The sequence below is a fragment of the Chiloscyllium plagiosum genome, chromosome 31 (assembly GCF_004010195.1).
Source record: "Chiloscyllium plagiosum isolate BGI_BamShark_2017 chromosome 31, ASM401019v2, whole genome shotgun sequence".
NCBI lineage: Eukaryota > Metazoa > Chordata > Chondrichthyes > Orectolobiformes > Hemiscylliidae > Chiloscyllium > Chiloscyllium plagiosum.
Genome location: NC_057740.1, coordinates 4860233 through 4878287, shown reverse-complemented (window position 1 = coordinate 4878287; position 18055 = coordinate 4860233). Strand labels below are relative to the sequence as shown.

Sequence of the window (18055 nt, the reverse complement as noted above, 5' to 3'; positions counted from 1 at the left end):
TTTGACAACCTCCAGTCTTCCGGCACCTCACCTGTGACTATCGATGATACAAATATCTCAGCAAGAGGCCCAGCAATCACTTCTCTAGCTTCCCACAGAGTCCTAGGATACACCTGATCAGGTTCTGGCGACTTATCCACCTTTATGCATTTCAAGACATCCAGCACTACCTCCTCTATAATATGGACATTTTGCAAGATGTCACCATCTATTTCCCTACATTCTAAATCTTCCATATCCTTTTCCACAGTAAATACTGATGCAAAATACTCGTTTAGTATCTGCCCCATTTTCGGCAGCTCCACACAAAGGCTGCCTTGCTGATCTTCGAGGGGCCCTATTCTCTCCCTGGTTACCCTTTTGTCCTTAATATATTTGTGAAATTTTTTGGATTCTCCTTAATTCTATTTGCCAAAGCTATGTCCCCTTTTTGCCCTCCTGATTTCCCTCTTAAGTATGCTCCTACTGCCTCTATACTCTTCTAAGGATTCACTCGATCTATCTTGTCTATACCTTACATATGCTTCCTTCTTTTTCTTAACCAAACCCTATACCTAACAGCCACTGAAAGCAAGACCTAGACACCATCCAGGTGGGCCAATAAGTGCCAAGTAACATGTGCATGACACAAATGTCAGGCAATGATCATCTCCAACAAGAGAGAATTGAACCACCTACTATTAACTTGCAACAGCATTACTATAATTGGATTCCCCACCATTCACATTCTAGGGTTACCATTGACCGGAACTTTATCTGGACCAGCCTTATAAATTCTGTGCCTACAAAAGTTATTAAACAGCTGGGCATTCTATGGTGACTAATTCATCTCCCGACTCCTTAGTTTCTGTTTGCTATCTACAAGGCACAAGTCAGGGCTGTGATGGAATCTCTTTGCTTGCCTGGTTGAGCACAGTTCCAACAGCATTCAAGAAGCTTGATGCCATCCATCAGGACAAGCCAGCCGATTTGATCAGCACTCCATGTGAAGCATTCACTCCTTTTATCATTGATGTACAGTAGCAGCTGTATGTACCATCTACAACATGCACTGCAGTAATTCGCCAAGACCCCTTGACAGCACCTTCCTGTACTGTCTTGTACAAGGGCAATAGATAATGGGAGCACCACCATCTGCAAGTTTCCCTCCAAGCCACTGACCATCCTGACTTAGAATAATGTTTCTGTTCCTTCACTGTTGCTTTGCCAAAATGCTGGATCTCCCTGCTTAGTGCTACAATGGGTGTTCCAACATTGCAAGGACAGCAATGGTTCAAGAAGGCAGCTCACCACCACTTTTTCAAGAGCAATTAGGGATGGGAAGTAAATGCTGGCTTGAAAGTACCAGATATGTTCTGTGAATGAATAATTTAAAGAAATTATATTTTGCTACACTTCATTCACATTTAATTATTGTCATATTTATATCAGGTATTGCCCTTTACACAAATTTAGGATTGCTGAAGTTGTTGTCCTCTAAGTAAAGATTAAGGGGATATTTTATAAATGGGTACTGAGTCACTGCAACCTTGACAAAGCCCTGACATGTTTCATAAAGCATGGAGTCCAAAATTGAATGCCATACTCCAAAGAGGCCTAGCCAATGGTTGATGCTTTTATACATGCTGTGTCTGCCAGTAATTGAGCAGTTTGGCTCATCTCTACCTCAGGTACCACCTGGCAGCAATGAAAGGCTATGTGGACTGTCTGGAGGTCATCTTGGCACGTGGAGTGGACATCAATGCCCTGGACGGCTCAGGTAAACACTTCCTACTCCAAGGCGAGGTGGGGCTGTAGGATTTGGGTGGTGTGGAAGGTGTTCATCTTCTGAGGGGGAACAGAGTGGAGCCTCCATGGCACTACCAGAATGTTTACAAGTTTCTTTCAAGTCCCTACAAGTTTATGTCCCAAGTTCTGTTAGTTCATAGGGAGCATCCTGAGCAAATTATATTTCCTATTGTGCAAGTCCCTGTCATACAACATCAGTACCTTTGTGACTGCTGCTTCGATATAGCAGTGGCCAAATCGATTCTCTTATTCTGTCGTGTGTACTTCTTGGCCAGTGACCTGTTGATTGCAGGATGCTATTTCTCGAGCTTGGAACTGGAGGTCATAAATTTGGGGCCTGGGCAGATTGCCTTTTCTCGTGAGGTGACTTGTGTCACTTGCTAACTGCCTTGTTATGGGTGAGACTTTCCAGCCAGCCTCATTTCCTGACACAATAAAGATGGATTAAATAGCTGGAGGTGGGCACCCATTGGCAGCCGAAGGAGGTAACGCCATTACAGGCCTTCCCTATCTGTATAGACGGAGCTGCACCTTGTCAAGGGATCTTCTCCTTCTTCCCACACCCCATCACTCCCCAGCAGAGTGGTGGCCTGACTTCTGTTTCTTGGGTTCAGATCAGAGTGGTGCTGGAAAAGCACAGCAGGTCAGGCAGCATCCGAGGAGCAGGAAAATCGACGTTTCTGGCAAAAGCCCTTCATCAGGAAACTTCTATTTCTGTCTTTTTATGAAAGTTTTTAAAAGGTTGTGTGCCCTCCCAGTTACTCCTGCATCCTATTATTGGCAGTTCAGTTTCTGGAGTCTGCCCACTGCCCTGCAATTGGACAGAAGCCCATCTTCTTGCTTAGCATTTGCGCCTGTGAAAATCTTAACTGAAGTTTTCCCTTACGTTTCTGACCTGTGCCCTGTTTCCCATCTGTGTTACAAAAAATATCTGAAGGATCAAACAAGGCCAACATGATTTTGGGATAGAAAAGTTGTGTTTGATAAAATAAAAACAGAAAGAACTGCAGATGCTGTAAGACAGAAACAGAAATTGCTGGAAAAGCTCAGCAGGTCCAGCACCATCTGTGGAGAGAAATTAGAGTTAACATCTCGGGTCGCGTGTTTATTATGTTTGACAAATTTGCTAATTTTTTTGAATATTTAACAAGCAGTGTTGAAAAAGAGAGACTATTAGAAGTAATGTATTTGGATTTCTAGAAAACATTTGGTAAGGGACCATATGAAATAGAATTGCCCAAGATAGGCACTCAGTATTAGGGGTAACCTATTAACAAGGATTGAGAATTACGTAACACACAGAAGACAGAGAGTTTGGATGAATGAATCTTTTTTAGGTTGAAAGTACCAATCCTAGGGCCTGAGTTATTTACTCTTTATCTTAATGACTTGGAGGAGGGGGCAGAGTGGAATCTATCCAAATTTGCTGACAATATAAAAATAGGTGGGAGGGCTTGTTGTGATATCATAAGGAATCAGCAAGCAGAGTATAGATAGGTTGAGCAAGTGGGCAAATGGAGATAAGAGTTTAATGTGGGAAAGTGTGAGTTCATGCACTGTAGTAGGAAGAAGCAAAAGGCAGACTATTACGAAAGTGGAGAGAGACTCCAGAAAAGTGCAGCACAAAGGGACCTGTGTGGTCTTACAGAGTCACACAGCACGGATACAGACCCTTTAGTCTAACCGGTCCATGCCGAATATAATCCCAAATTAAGCTAGTCTCGCCTGCCTGCTGCTGGTCTACATCCCTCCGAACCTGTAGAACATAGACCATTACAACAAAGTACAGGCCCTTTGGCCCTCGATGTTGCTCTGACCTGTGGAAACAATCTGAAGCCCATCTAATTTGCACTATTCCGTTATCATCCATATGTTTATCCAATGACCATTTAAATGCCCTTAAAGTTGGTGAGTCTACTACTGTTGCAGGCAGGGTGTTTCACGCCCCAACTACTCTCTGATAAAAAAACTACTTCTGACATCTGTCCTGGACCTATCACCCCTCAATTTAATACTATGTCCCACCGTGCTAGCTATCACCATGCGAGGAAAAAGGCTCTCACTATCCACCCTATCTAACCCTGTGAATATTTTAAATGTCTCAAATGAGTCACCTCTCAACCTTCTTCTCTCTAACAAAAACATAATACGGTGACCAGAACTGTACACAATACTCCAAGTGCGGCTGCACCAGAGTTTTGTACAGCTGCAACATTACCTCATGGCTCTGAAACTCAATCCATCTGCCAATAAAAGTTAACACACCGTATTCCTTCTTAACAACCCTATCAACCTGGGTGGCAGCTTTCAGGGATCTATGTACATGGACACTGAGATCTCTCTGCTCACCTACACTTCCAAGAATCTTACCATTAGCCCAGTACTCTTTATTTCTGTTGCTCCTTCCAAAGTGAATCACCTCACACTTTTCCGCATTAGACTTCATTTGCCACCTCTCAGCCCAGCTCTGCAGCTTCTCTATGTCCCTCTGTAACCTGCAACATCCTTCGGCACTATCCACAACTCCACTGACCTTGGTGTCATCCGTAATTGTACGAATCCATCCTTCTGCGCCCTCATCTATGTTGTTTGTAAAAATGACAAACGGCAGTGGCTCCAAAACAGATCCTTGCGGTATAGCACTAGTAACTGAACTCCAGGATGACCTTTCCTATTCATGTACTTAAACAAATGTCTTTTCAATGTTGTAATTGTAAGTCTACCCACATCCACCACTTCCTCAGGGTGTTCATCCAACATGTGTAAAAATTTGTCACTCATGTCTTCTTTAAATCTCTCACCTCTCAGCATAAAAATGTGCTCCTAAGTTTTGAAATCCCCCATTCTATGCAAAAGTCACCTATCATTAACCCTCTCTGTACCCCTCATGATTTTATACACCTCTTTAAGGTCACCTCTCAGCCTCCTGTGCTCCAGTGAGAAAAGTCTCAGCCTATTTCTTTATAACTCAAACCTTCCATACCCGGCAATGTCCTGTTGAATCTCTTCTGCACCTTCTCTACATTAATGATATCCTTCCTATAACAAGGCGACCAGAACTGGACACAGTACTCCTGAAGAGCCTTCACCAAAGTCCTGTACCACCTCAACAACTCCTGTACTCAAAAGTCTGAGCAATGAAGGCAAGCGTGCCAAATGCCTTCTTAATCACCCTGTCTATATGTGTCGCGAACTTCAAAGCATTATGTACCTGAACCACTTGGTCTCTCTGTTCTACAACACTACCCAAGGTTCTATCATTAATTAGAGTCATAGAGACCAACAGCACGAAGACAGGACCTTCGGCCCAAACTGGTCCATACTGACGAAAATATCCATCGACGTTTACCCCATTTCCCTGCACTTGGCCCATTTACTTCTAAACCTTTCCTATCCATGTAGTTGTCCAAATGTTTTTAATATATCCACCTCAACCACTTCCACTGGCAGCTCATTCCATATGCGTACCACCCTCTGTGTAAAAAAAGTTGCCCCTCAGTTCCCTTTTATTCATTATATTAATGATATAGAAGATGGTATTAGTAATAACATTAGCAAATTTGCTGATGATGCTAAGCTGGGTGGCAGGGTGAAATGTGAGGAGGATGTTAGGAGATTACAGGGTGACCTGGACAGGTTAGGTGAGTGGTCAGATGCATGCTAGATGCAGTTTAATGTGGATAAATGTATGGTTATCCACTTTGGTGGCAAGAACAGGAAGGCAGATTACTACCTAAATGGAATCAATTTAGGTAAAGGGGCAGTGCGAAGAGATCTGGTGTTCTTGTACACTAGTCAATGAAGGTAAGCATGCAGGTACAGCAGGTAGTGAAGAAGGCTAATAGCATGCTGGCCTTCATAACAAGTGGAATTGAGTATAGAAGCAAGAAGGTTCTTCTGTAGCTGTATAGGGCCCTGGTGGGACCACACCTGGAGTATTGTGTGCAGTTCTGGTCTCCAAATTTGAGGAAAGACATTCTGGCTATTGAGGGAGTGCAACGTAGGTTCACGAGGTCAATTCCTGGAATAGTAGGACTACCTTATGCTGAAAGACTGGAGCGACTGGGCTTGTATACCCTTGAGTTTAGAAGACTGAGAGGGGATCTGATTGAGACATATAAGATTATTAAAGCATTGGACATTCTGGAGGCAGGAAACATGTTTGTGCTGATGGGTGAGTGCCGAACCAGAGGACACAGCTTAAAAATACGGGGTAGACCATTTAGGACAGAGATGAGGAGAAACTTCTTCACCCAGAGAGTGGTGGCTGTGTGGAATGCTCTGCCCCAGAGGGCAGTGGAGGCCCAGTCTCTGGATTCATTTAAGAAAGAGTTGGATAGAGCTCTCAAGGATAGTGGAATCAAAGGTTATGGAGATAAGGCAGGAACAGGATACTGATTAAGGATGATCAGCCATGATCATATTGAATAGTGGTGCAGGCTCGAAGGGCAGAATGACCTACTCCTGCACCTATTGTCTATTCTTTCCCCTCTAATCTTAATCTGACACTCTCTGGTCCTCGATTCCCAACCCTGGGAAAAAGACTGAGTGAGTGCATTCACCCTATCCATGTCTCTCATGATCTTATACTCTTCTATAAGATGTCCCCTTAGTCTCCGATGCTATAAAGAAAATAGTCCTAGCTTGTCCAACCTGTCCTTATAAGTCAGACTGTTGAGTCCTAGTAAGATCCTTGCAAATTTCTTCTGCGCTCTTTCCAGTTTAATAACATTCTTTGTTTAGCAAGGTGACCAAAACTGAACACAGTACTCCCAAGTGCAGCCTCACCAACATGCTGTATAACTGCAACATAACTTCCCAACTTCTGTACTCAGTGCCCTGACTGATGAAGGCCAGTGTACCAAAATCTTCTTCACTGCCCTGTCTTCCTGTGACTCCACTTTCAGAGAACTATGCACCTGAATTCCAAGGTCCCTCTGTTCCACTACACTCCTTAAGGCCCTACCATTCAGCTTGAAACTCCTATCTTGATTTGACTTTCCAAAATGCAAGACCTCACACTTACCTATATTAAACTCCATGTGCCATTCCTTGTCCCACCTTCCCATCTGATCAAGGTACTGCTGCAATTTCTGATAACCTTTCTCACTATCCACAAAACCGTCTATTTTAGTGTCATCTGCAAATTTACTAATCATGCCTTGTACACTCTCATCCAAATCATTGATATAGATAACAAACAGCAATGGGCCCAGTATTGATCCCTCATGCACTCTACCAATCACAGTCCTCCAGTCTGACAAGCATCCTTCCACTATTACTCGCTGCTTCCCAACGTCAAGCCAATTGTGTATCTAATTTGCCAGCTCCCCCTAGATTCCATGTGATCTAACCCTCCAGAGCAACCTACCACATGGACCTTATCATAGGCCTTACTGAAATCCCTATAGATAAGGTTAACCACCCTGCCCTCAGCAACCACTCTGCTCACTTCATCAAAGAACTCTTAACAAATTTGTGAGGTATGATCTCCCATGCTGACTACCCCTAATCAAACCATGTCTTGCCAAATGCATGTATATCTTATCCCTTAGAATCTTCTCAAGTAACTTCACTATCACAGCTGTTAAGCTTACTGTTCTATAATTCCCAAGCTTTTCTTTGCAGCCCTTTTTCAATAAGGACACAACATTTGCTGCACTCCAGTCTTCTGGAATCACACATTTGGCTAACAGCGATGCAAAAATATCAGTCGGGGCCCTACAATTTCTTCTCTATCCTCTTCCAGTGTTTTTGGATATATCTGATCAGGACCAGGAGATTTATCCACCTTCATACATTCTAATACGTCCTACACATACTGTGATATGGACTGTCCCCAAGATATCATCACTAACTTCCCCAAGTTTCCAAGTCGTCATGTCTTTTTTCATGTGTCATGGACTAGGCCAGACCCCTGAAAACATTTTTAAGCAGGTAGCCCAGACCATAATTTTGCTATTTGTTCAGCTAGGTGTGTACTGGATATTCCGGGTGCAAATTAGCTGGGTCGTCTTCCAAGTTTTAAACAAACAAAATTTATTTATAAAATTACAGAATGAAACACAAAGAACAGAAAACAGAATACCGGCAACTTACCCTATCCAAACCCAATGTAATGATGCTGTTCTGAAAATACTTGCAACAGCCCCAATGCACACAACCCTTAGCACAAACAGTAAACAATGAAACAAACTAGAGCTTACAGACTTGAAGTTAGACAGAGAGATCAGCAGCCTGTTTCACACACCCCCTGCTGCAACTAAACTGACTCCTGAACTGAATTGAACTGCACAGCTAGAGAGCCAGATACCCCTTCTCTGAAAAAAAACCTCAAGGGCAAAGTAATCTTGTACAAGACCGGCATTGTGACACACAGTAAACACGGAGGAGAAATATTAACTGAGGACCTTGCCTGTCCCCTGCAGTCCTACACTTACATGTCCACTGTGGTCATTGAGGGCCCCTATTCTCTCTGTAGTTATTCTTTTACTTTAATATGCTTAAAAAACCGCTTTGGATTCACCCTAATCTTCTTAGCCAAGGCTATATCGTGCCCCCTTTTCACTTGCTGAAGGTCTCTTTGCAGCAAACAAACTACTCCAATCAAACCCTGCAAGCTGCTGTCTAATTTCATCAAAATTCGCCTTGCCCCAGTATAGAACTTGAACCTGTGGACCAGTTTTATTCCTTTCCATCACTATTTTAAAATTAATAGAAGTACGGTCACGAGTCCCAAAGTATTCCCCACTGTCACCTTAGTCACCTGTCCTGCCCAATTTCTCAAGAGTAGGTCGAGTTTTGCCCTTCCCAAGTATGATCTTCTATACACTGCTTGAGGAAAGTTTCCTTAATTCACTTAACAAAATTCCACCCCATCTGAGCCCTTAATGCTATGGCAGTCCCAGTCTATGTTAGGAAAATTAAAATCCCTTACAGTGACAAACCTATTGCTCCTGCAAGTTTCCCCAGTCTCACTACATATTTGCTCCTCTAATTCCCATTGACTACTGGGGGCCTATAATACAACCCCGATAATATTACCATTTCCTAACTCCACTCACAAAGCCTCACTGGATGATCCTTCAGTTATTTCATTTGTTTACTGCTGTGAGACTCGTCTTAATCAAAATTGCAACTCCCCCTCCCCTCCTTCCACCACCTCTATACTGCCTAAAGCACCTGTACCCTGGCACATTAAGCTATCTTGTCCGTCCCTTGTATAAGTCCTGCCCCTGTTTGTTTAACCAAAATGCAAATCTTAGCAAGTAGGTGCAGCAAGTAATTAAGAAGGCAAATGAAATTTGCCATAGGGTTGGAATTAAAAATAGGGAAGTCTAATTATAACTGTGGATGGTGTTGGTGAGGCTGCACCTGGAGTACTGCGTAATATTTTGGCGCCATATTAAGAAAATATATGTTGGCAAAGGAGGTAGTTCAAAAAAGATTTGCTAATCTGATTCCTGGGAATGAAGGCTTGGCTTAACAAGAAGGGCTAATCAGCTTTGACCTTTATTTATTAGAGTTTAGAAGAATGTCTGTTTTCATGCTGTACATACATCTCTATGACTCTATGACTCTATATGAGAAATGATCTGATTGAAATGCCTAAGATTCTTAGGGCCTCAATGTCATAGATGTTAAGGGCATGTTTCCACTCGTGGGGGAGTCTCAATAAGGGGACACTCATTAAAAATTGAGATATAAAAGAGAATTTCTTGTGCCAAAGGGTAGTGAATGTCTGGAATTTTCTAATTACTGAATATATTTAAAAAGGAGGTAAATAGATTTTGAAATATCAAGGAATTGAGGGCTTTGAGGCAGAAAAAGGAGTTGAGGCCTGAGCTTAGTAACAGGAACAGCAGGTAAGGCAGCATCTGAGGAGCAGGAAAATCAATGTCTTGGGCAAAAGCTCTTCACCAGGAAGGGCTTTTGCCCAAAAGGTTGATTCTTCTGCTCCTTGGATGCTGCCTGACTTGCTGTGCTTTTCCAGCACCACACTCTCGACTCTAATCTCCAGCATCTGCAGTCCTCACTTTTGCATAGTAACAGGAGCAGGCCATTCAAGCCCAATGCCTCTTCCATCATTCAATGAGATCATGGCTGATGTGGGACCTAACTCCATATACCTGCCTTTGGCCCATATCCCTTCCTACCGTTGCTTTACAGAAATTTATCTGTCTCAGATTTAAAATTAACAACTGATTCTGCATCCACTGTCATTTATGGACAAGAGTTCCAAACGTCTGTCACCCTTTGTGTATGGAAGGCACGATCAGCCATGATCTTATTGAAAAGCAGGGCAGGATTGAGGGGTCGAATGGCCTACTCCTGTTCCTATTTGTTATGTTCCTCTGTTCCTTTGTGCCTGGGTTGCCCATCACCCAACTTGGGGACTAGGAAGGCCCCAGTTTGTCAAAGAGGCTGGGTTTGACCATATCAGCTATGTCAACAACACAATTAGCCTCAGTATTCCGCAGCTAAGGGAGGAACAAAGCAATCAAGCCAGGTTTCTGATTATAAGACTTTAAAGAGAGATGTTTTGAGGGAGATTTAATATAAATTCTTGAATTTTCACATACTCCTGCTACCAGCATGTGGTATTCTGATTGGGTAGCTCCCTGCCACCAATCCTCCTTCACCCTAGATATATTCTGATCAATGTGTTCATAGATATCACTACACACCTTTGGAGCAGGTGTGATTTGAACCTGTCAGGCTTCCTGGCTCAGAGGTAAAGTCATTACCAGCACCCCACCTCCTTCCCCTAAACTAAGTCTCTGGCCTGTGTAATTATGGACATAGATTACTGGTGAGTCTAAACAAAAGAACTAATTGTCTTAAATAGCAAGTTAGTTTTTTGATAGTTAATGTTAATAGCTGATGCTAACATTAGCTTTCTTGATGTACTTATGAAGAACTCTCGGGAGCTGTACGGAATACATTTGGTCTCTTCAGTTTTACATGCAGAACTCAACTGTCTCCTCACAAAGACTGTGTCACATCATGGATTGGATAGAGCTTATGTAACATGAAGATTTACTCCTTCAGTACAGAAATGTTCAGATTATATAGGGGGTTTGGAGAGTAGATAGGGAGAAAGTGCTGCCAATGAGGGGTTTTAATTTAAAATCATTCCCATTTGGACCAGAGGTGGAGTGAGAGGAAGTATGTTTTCCAGTAATTATTGCTTATCCTGCATTTTAAGTAAGGTTTCAAGTGGTTCATTAAATAGACTAATCTCAGCGTTCCAAGAGCGCAAAAGAATTTATTGCAATAAAAATGTACTAAAGATAGCAAGCTGAGGAGATGAAATGGTAGACATGTTCTTTTCCAGAGGATGCTGTTGGAGGACCAACACAGTTGGTAGGGTTTGGCACTGATCTAGGCCTGGAGCCTGAGGCAGTGAATTTTTGATTCTGACCGGTGCACTGGTGTCTCAGCCCATTGTTCCACATTTGGCCATTCTTCAGGAGGAGAAAGTGAACTGCAGATGCTGAAGATCAGAGCTGAAAAATGTGTTGCTGGAAAAGCGCAGCAGGTCAGGCAGCATCCAAGGAGCAGGGTCTCAGCCCATTGTTCCACATTTGGCCATTCTTCAGGAGGAGAAAGTGAGAACTGCAGATGCTGAAGATCAGAGCTGAAAAATGTGTTGCTGGAAAAGCGCAGCAGGTCAGGCAGCATCCAAGGAGCAGGAGAATCGACGTTTCGGGCATGAGCCCTTCTTCAGGAATGAGGCCCACGGGGTGGTTGGGTTGGTTGGTCCGGGTGTCCCAGAGGTGTTCTCTGAAACGTTCCACAAGTAGGCGGCCTGTCTCCCCAATAAAGAGGAGGCCACATCGGGTGCAGCGGATGCAATAGATGATGTGTGTGGAGGTGCAGGTGAATTTGTGATGGATATGGAAGGATCCCTTGGGGCCTTGGAGGGGAGTAAGGGGGGAGGTGTGGGCGCAAGTTTTGCATTTCTTGCGGTTGCAGGGGAAGGTGCCGGGAGTGGAGGATCGGAAGCACAGCAATTACCTCTCAGTGGTAGTCTTAGGGGAACAAGGCTCCAAATCACTTTGAGGCTTACCCCACAGCCTCCATGCCTACTTTTGCCAGCTATGGCTGAAATGGTCAGTAGTAACAGTGGCCATTTCTTCTTGTCAGTTTTGTAATATGTGATGCAGGCCTCTCAGGTTGGAGGTGTCCTCTGTTTCACTTCCTGTGGCAGCTGGCTGCAGCTCCTTTCTATGTGGATGGATTTCCTGTTGACCCTCCGTCCACCACCTTATCACATCTGGTCAATAATTGGCTAATCCTGCAAAAAAAATCATCATTGGGTGATGATTCTCAACAAACAAACAATGGGGTTGGGATCCTGGGGTAGGCCATTTAGAACTGAGATAAAGAGAAATATCTTCATCCAGAGAGTGGCCAGCCTGTGGAATTCTCTGCTGGAGGAAGCAGCTGAGGCCAAAACATTGATTGTTTTCAAGCAGGAGTTAGATATAGTTCTTAGCACTAAAGGGATCAGAGAGTATGAGGAGGAAGTAAGAATACTGAGTTAGATGATTCTTTTTATAAATTTTTAATGGTTTGACAGTTAGGAAAAATGCAGTTGATGACATTAACGCTGTTTGAATTAAATGGCAGAACAGGCTTGAGGGGTTGACTTGCCTACTGCAGTTTCTGTTTTCTGTATTTCTGTTTCAGACAGGAACTCTTCGCAACCTCATTTATCTGATGTGTTTGTCTGATTACAATCTAGGATTGAATGCGTTACATTTAGCAGCGAAATATGGGAACCATCAGTGCGTGAGGAGACTTCTTCAGGTATGAACACTCTGAGATAATTCTTTTTTTTACGTTACAGGGGAAACAGCCCAGCAAACCTATATTCTGTAATTATGCGGGTTTAAGGCCTGGAACAGATCAGCCATGACCTTACTGAACAGTGGAATAGGCTTGACGGCCCCCCCTGGCCTATTTCTGCTTCTATTCCTTCTGTTCTTATGTTATTCTGAGTGAGTCCATTTCCAAAATCACAAATAAACCTGTGTTCCAGAAGGAGTTGGGAATCTTAAAGATTTCCTCAGACCGGACCTCAGCAGTAACACTATGTAAAGGCACAAGGTTTATTACCCATTCACGTCCTTTTCTTACTTTGGATATTTTGCGGTTACTAATAATCAAAGTTCACAGATTTCAGTGCAACTGACCTTTCCCTTGTGCCACAGTTGTTGCTAAGGTCTGACTCTGTTGCATGTTCACACACAATGTTGTTTGTATAATCTTTCAGACAGCTTGTTTCAGCTTTGCTCCCTGTACGTCCACTTGCATTAAGCTATGTTCAGCAATCATCCTTGTGCCTGCTAAATGTCAGTGTTTCATGATCTCATAACCTTTTTCAAATCCCTTCTTGGTCTCCATCCTCTCAATCTCTGAATGTGTCCTCCAGCCCTCTGACATCTCTGCGATTCTGTGATTCAGGTCATTTATGTTTCCTAATTTCCTTTGCCTCACGTTTGAAGGCTATACCTTAAGATGTCTACACACTAAACTATGTATTTATACGATCAGGAGAAACATGGCCTTTTAATCCCTAAAACCCAATCTGACATTCAATGAGAGCTGACTGCTGCCTTAACTCCACTTTCTTACACGTACAGCCATTCACTTTCTCATCAATCAAAAATCTGTACAATGTAAGCTTGAATCTGTCCAACTACCTAGCTTCCATTGCTCTCTGGAAAAGGTAATTCCAAACATTAACAACCTCTGAAAGAAGATAATGTCTCCTTATCTCCATAAGGAGATATTGCAGTCTCCATTGCAAATGGGAGACCTCTTATCTTCAGAATGTTCCACCCAGTTCTAGACACTCCACAAGGGAAAACATTCTCTTAGCTTTCACCCAGCAAGTTCCATCAGGATGATCTTTGTCTGAATACCATCACCTCTCGTTCTTTTAAACTCCAGTGACTATGGTGCCGAACTGTTAATGCTTTTCTCATGAGACAGCCCTTCAACCCTTGGGATCAGCTAAGTGAACCCTCTCAAATCTCCCTTAAAGAAAAGGGTCAAACTGTAGACAGTAGTCTAGATTCTTTCCCTAAAGACTCTCTGTCCCATTATCATCCTCTTAGTCATTCTTTCAAATCTGCCTTTTTAGTAGTGTTGTCCCAGGACAAACAGGAAGACAGCTAACAATCCGCATACATGAACATCAACTAGCCACGAAACGACCCGACCAGCTATCCTTAGTAGCCACACACGCAGACAACAAGCAACATGAATTCGACTGGGACAACACTACTATCATAGGGCAAGCCAGACAGAGAACAGCCAGGAATTCCTAGAGGCATGGCATTCACCCACAAACTCCATCAACAAACACATCAACCTGGACCCAATATACCAACCACTACAGCGGACAGCTGAAACTGACAACCGGAAGCGGCAGGGACAGACCACTATAAACACCGGAGGAAACATCAAAGAAGCGCTTCGCAGGAGGCTCCCAAGCACTGATGATGTCGCCTAGCCAGGGGACGAAACGTTTGCAACAAAAACTTCCAGCTCGGCGAACAGAACCACAACATTTTCATTTCCATTGGATTTTTTTTTGTATAAGATGATTAACTTTCTGTTCCGAAAACCCCAAAGGAATGAAAATTCAGCTTGAGTTCAGTGTTGGGTTATCTCCACCATCAATTCATTCTTTGAGCATTAGAAAATTCCCCAGGGTGTATTACATGAGTAGGTACCAGGCATAGGCAAGCCAGAGTTTGACTCTGAAATCCCATTCCGTTTAGACACATCTTCCAGTAATGAAACCTCCTGAATAATGACCGCTAGGTCTAGATATAGGAGGGCAGTCATGTTCAGTATTGTACTTCAGTGAGAGAGTCACATCTTGCTGTTTGTGTACTGATTGTCACCACTTAATCTCTAGTTGAATGTAAGAACTGAAGAGTTATCAATAAGAGTAGGCCATTTGGCCCCTCAGAATTTTGTTAGATCTGTTTATGTTTTGAATCCCACATGCCTATCTACACCAGATTACTCTTGATATGCCTGCCAGCAAGAACCTGTTCACCTTCGTCTTAAGAATATTCATTGGCCCCTTGTGATGCAAGGAATTCCAAAGTTGCACAACTTTCTGAGAGAAAATAAATGTTCCAATGTCTCTCATGCAAGTGTGACTCCTACTTTTACATCAGTGGCCCCAAGTTCTGCACTAACTCATCAGAGGAAACATCTTCTTCACACCCACTCTGTTGTCAACAATATACATGATATTATACACTTCAATCAAGTCATCCCTTACACTTCCAAATTCCAGCAGAAACAAGCCCAATCCCCTCACAGGACAATCACCTCTTAATAATAGGTATCAATCTAGTAAACCACCTCTAGACTGCCTCCAATGCTTTTACATCTTAAATAGGCAGACCAAATTATACACAGTATTTGAGATGTCGTCTCACCACTGCCCTATATAGCTGAAGCGTAACATCCTTACTTTTACATTCAATTTCTCTTGAAATAAAGGATCACATTCCAATAGTCTTGTTGATTACGGGCTTTACCAACATACTATCTGGACTCCTGCAACAGCACGCATAAGTCCCTCTGCACCTTGAAATTTCACAGTCATTTCTCCATTTAAGTAATAGTCTGCCTTTTTATTCTTCCAGCCAGAGTGAATAACTTCACATTTTCCCACATTATATTCCATCTACTAGATTTTTGTCCACTCACAAAACTTATCAGATATTCATTTGCAACTTCCTTATGTCTTCTTCATAACGTGCAGTCCAATGTGTAGAAGGTTGACTCTCCAGCGCATACGCCTATGGGATTCCACTTTCACATTCTTTCAATCGGACCAAGACCTGTTTATACATTCTCTCTGTTTTCTGCTAGCCAGCCAATCTCCCCTCTATGTTAATATGTTAGCCCCTTTGTCATGAGCTTTTATTTTGCACAATCACCTTTGAAATAGCTCCTTATGAAATGCCTGCTGGAAATCCAAATCTGCAGGCTTTCCTTTATCCACACTACATGTTACTCCTTTGAAGAACTCCACAGAATTGGCTATACATGATTTCGCTTTGATGAAAACATGCTGACTCTTCCAGAATATCTGGAATTTTTCTAAGTATGCAACTCAAATCTCTTTAAAAAATGTCCTTAAAATTTATTTGATAAATTCTAGCACTTCTTCAGGACAGCAACTAAGTTAACTGATCTATAGATTCCTGTTTCCTGACTCCTTCCCTTGAAAAGAGGGATTATATTTGCTATTTTCTTGTCTGGTGGAATCTTTCCTGAATCTAGGAAATGTTGGAAAGCAGCATCAATTCCCTCATTAGCAATCTCTTCCAAGGCCCTAGAATGAAGTCCTTCTCAGTCTAGATACTTATCAGCCACAGCTCTATCAATAACATGTACCTCATGATTATAACTTCACTAAGTTCCTCTCTCCTTCCATATCCTGATTTACAGCTGTTACTTTGATTTTTGTATCCTCTAAAGAGAAGACAGAAGAAATATATTTTTCTCCTTTCATTTGCCAATTTCTTTATTGTCTGCTATTAACTCCCCATTCTCACTTTCTAGGGGACCCAGCATTTTACTTACCCTTTTCCTTTCTAAATACTCCTATAGAAACTCTTGGTATGTTTTTACATTCCCAGCTAACTTCCTCTCATAGTCTAGCATCTTCCTCCTGATTGATCTTTTCATCATTCTCTGCCATTCTTTATATTCTGACCAATCACTTAACCTGCCATTCACTTTTGAGCAATTATTTTTTCCACAGGAAAACCCTAAGAGTTAGGACCAGGGATTCGGCCATTTTTCTCCTCAAGCCTGTTGTGCCATTCAATTGGATCATGGCTGACCTGACCGTGACATTACCCACCCATAACCTTTGACCCTTGTTAGTCAAGAATCTATACACGGTGAAAGTGAGGACTGCAGATGCTGGAGATTAGAGTTGAGAGTGTGGTGCTGGAAAAGCACAACAGGTCAGGCAGCATCAGAGGAGCAGGAGAGTCAATGTTTCAGGCAAAAGCCCTTCATCAGGAAATTCCTGGTTGACTAGCATATTAAACAAAGGGACTTAGGATCAAACAAGCGAAAGGAACAGCTTTGGATCACTGTTGCTATGATGTGCTGTGTTGAGGGAAAAGATGGGGAGTGGGAGGCAGAGTAGGTGCATAGTCAGAATTGTGGTGGTGTTGTGAGAAGTGGGAAAGGTAGAGGACAATTGGGGCAGATGAGGACATTTCTGTGTGCATGTGGAGGGGGCATTCACACAACATCGGAGATGAGACAACATTGAGGCAAATGGAATTGATGGCAGAAAGCAAATATTTCAAATAGGACAAGCTAAATTGTCCCTAATTTCTATCCAACAATTGTATTTACATATTTTGCCTACTTTATTGACTGAACACAGTGATGTTGTGAAAGGTGCTATATAAACACGAGTCTTTCTTTCTTTAGGAAAAATGCCCAGTTAATGCAGTGGACAGTTTTGGGAGGATTGCATTACATCATGCAGGTCAGTGCCTTTCACAGCTGTCTGGGTTTTATATGCAGAATGACATGCTTAACAATGGTAACCATGGAGTTGCTGTGGTTCTGTTCGCCGAGCTGGAAGTTTTTGTTGCAAACGTTTCGTCCCCTGGCTCGGCGACATCATCAGTGCTTGGGAGCCTCCTGCAAAGCGCTTCTTTGATGTTTCCTCTGGTGTTTATAGTGGTCTGTCCCTGCCGCTTCCGGTTGTCAGTTTCAGCTGTCCGCTGTAATGGTTGGTATATTGTACTAATTTTCTTTCACATTGTTGTGTTCTCGATGAAACTTCGTTAAGTCACACATTGGACTAACATTTTCTTTGTGATCACTGCATTCATTACTGGAATCTCTTCTGACTTGGAAGTGTCACAGTTTCCATATCTGCAAGTGGTGTTACAGCACAAATTAATTGATTTTAAACAAACACTTGAAAAATTCAACCATTGAAAAAGCTCTGAAGATGGAGGATTTCAGCATTATAAACTTGTTTGTTGGATCTTTACATTGAAACTCCAATTTATCAGTTTAATCAACCTGCCACATCCCATACAAACAGGGATGAGTTAGATATTCAACATGAATATGTCTCATTAATTGTAACTTTAAATCCACATTCCTGCCTACCCTGAAAACCTTTCGCCATCTCTCTCTCAACAATAAACTGTTTATGTTTGCCTTTAAAATATTCCAAAATCTG

At 42.5% G+C, this 18055-nt stretch overlaps 1 protein-coding gene across 2 annotated transcripts in view; it reads left to right on the top strand.

Moving 5' to 3' along the window:
- Positions 1–18055, top strand: part of LOC122565170 (ankyrin repeat domain-containing protein 24-like) — an 83294-nt gene that overhangs the window by 11415 nt on the left and 53824 nt on the right. For both annotated transcript variants that reach the window (XM_043720873.1, XM_043720872.1), the window contains exons 3-5: positions 1671–1759; positions 12539–12603; positions 17287–17344. In XM_043720873.1, the coding sequence (XP_043576808.1) occupies positions 1671–1759; positions 12539–12603; positions 17287–17344 (212 nt within the window). The remainder of the gene's footprint in view (positions 1–1670; positions 1760–12538; positions 12604–17286; positions 17345–18055) is intronic.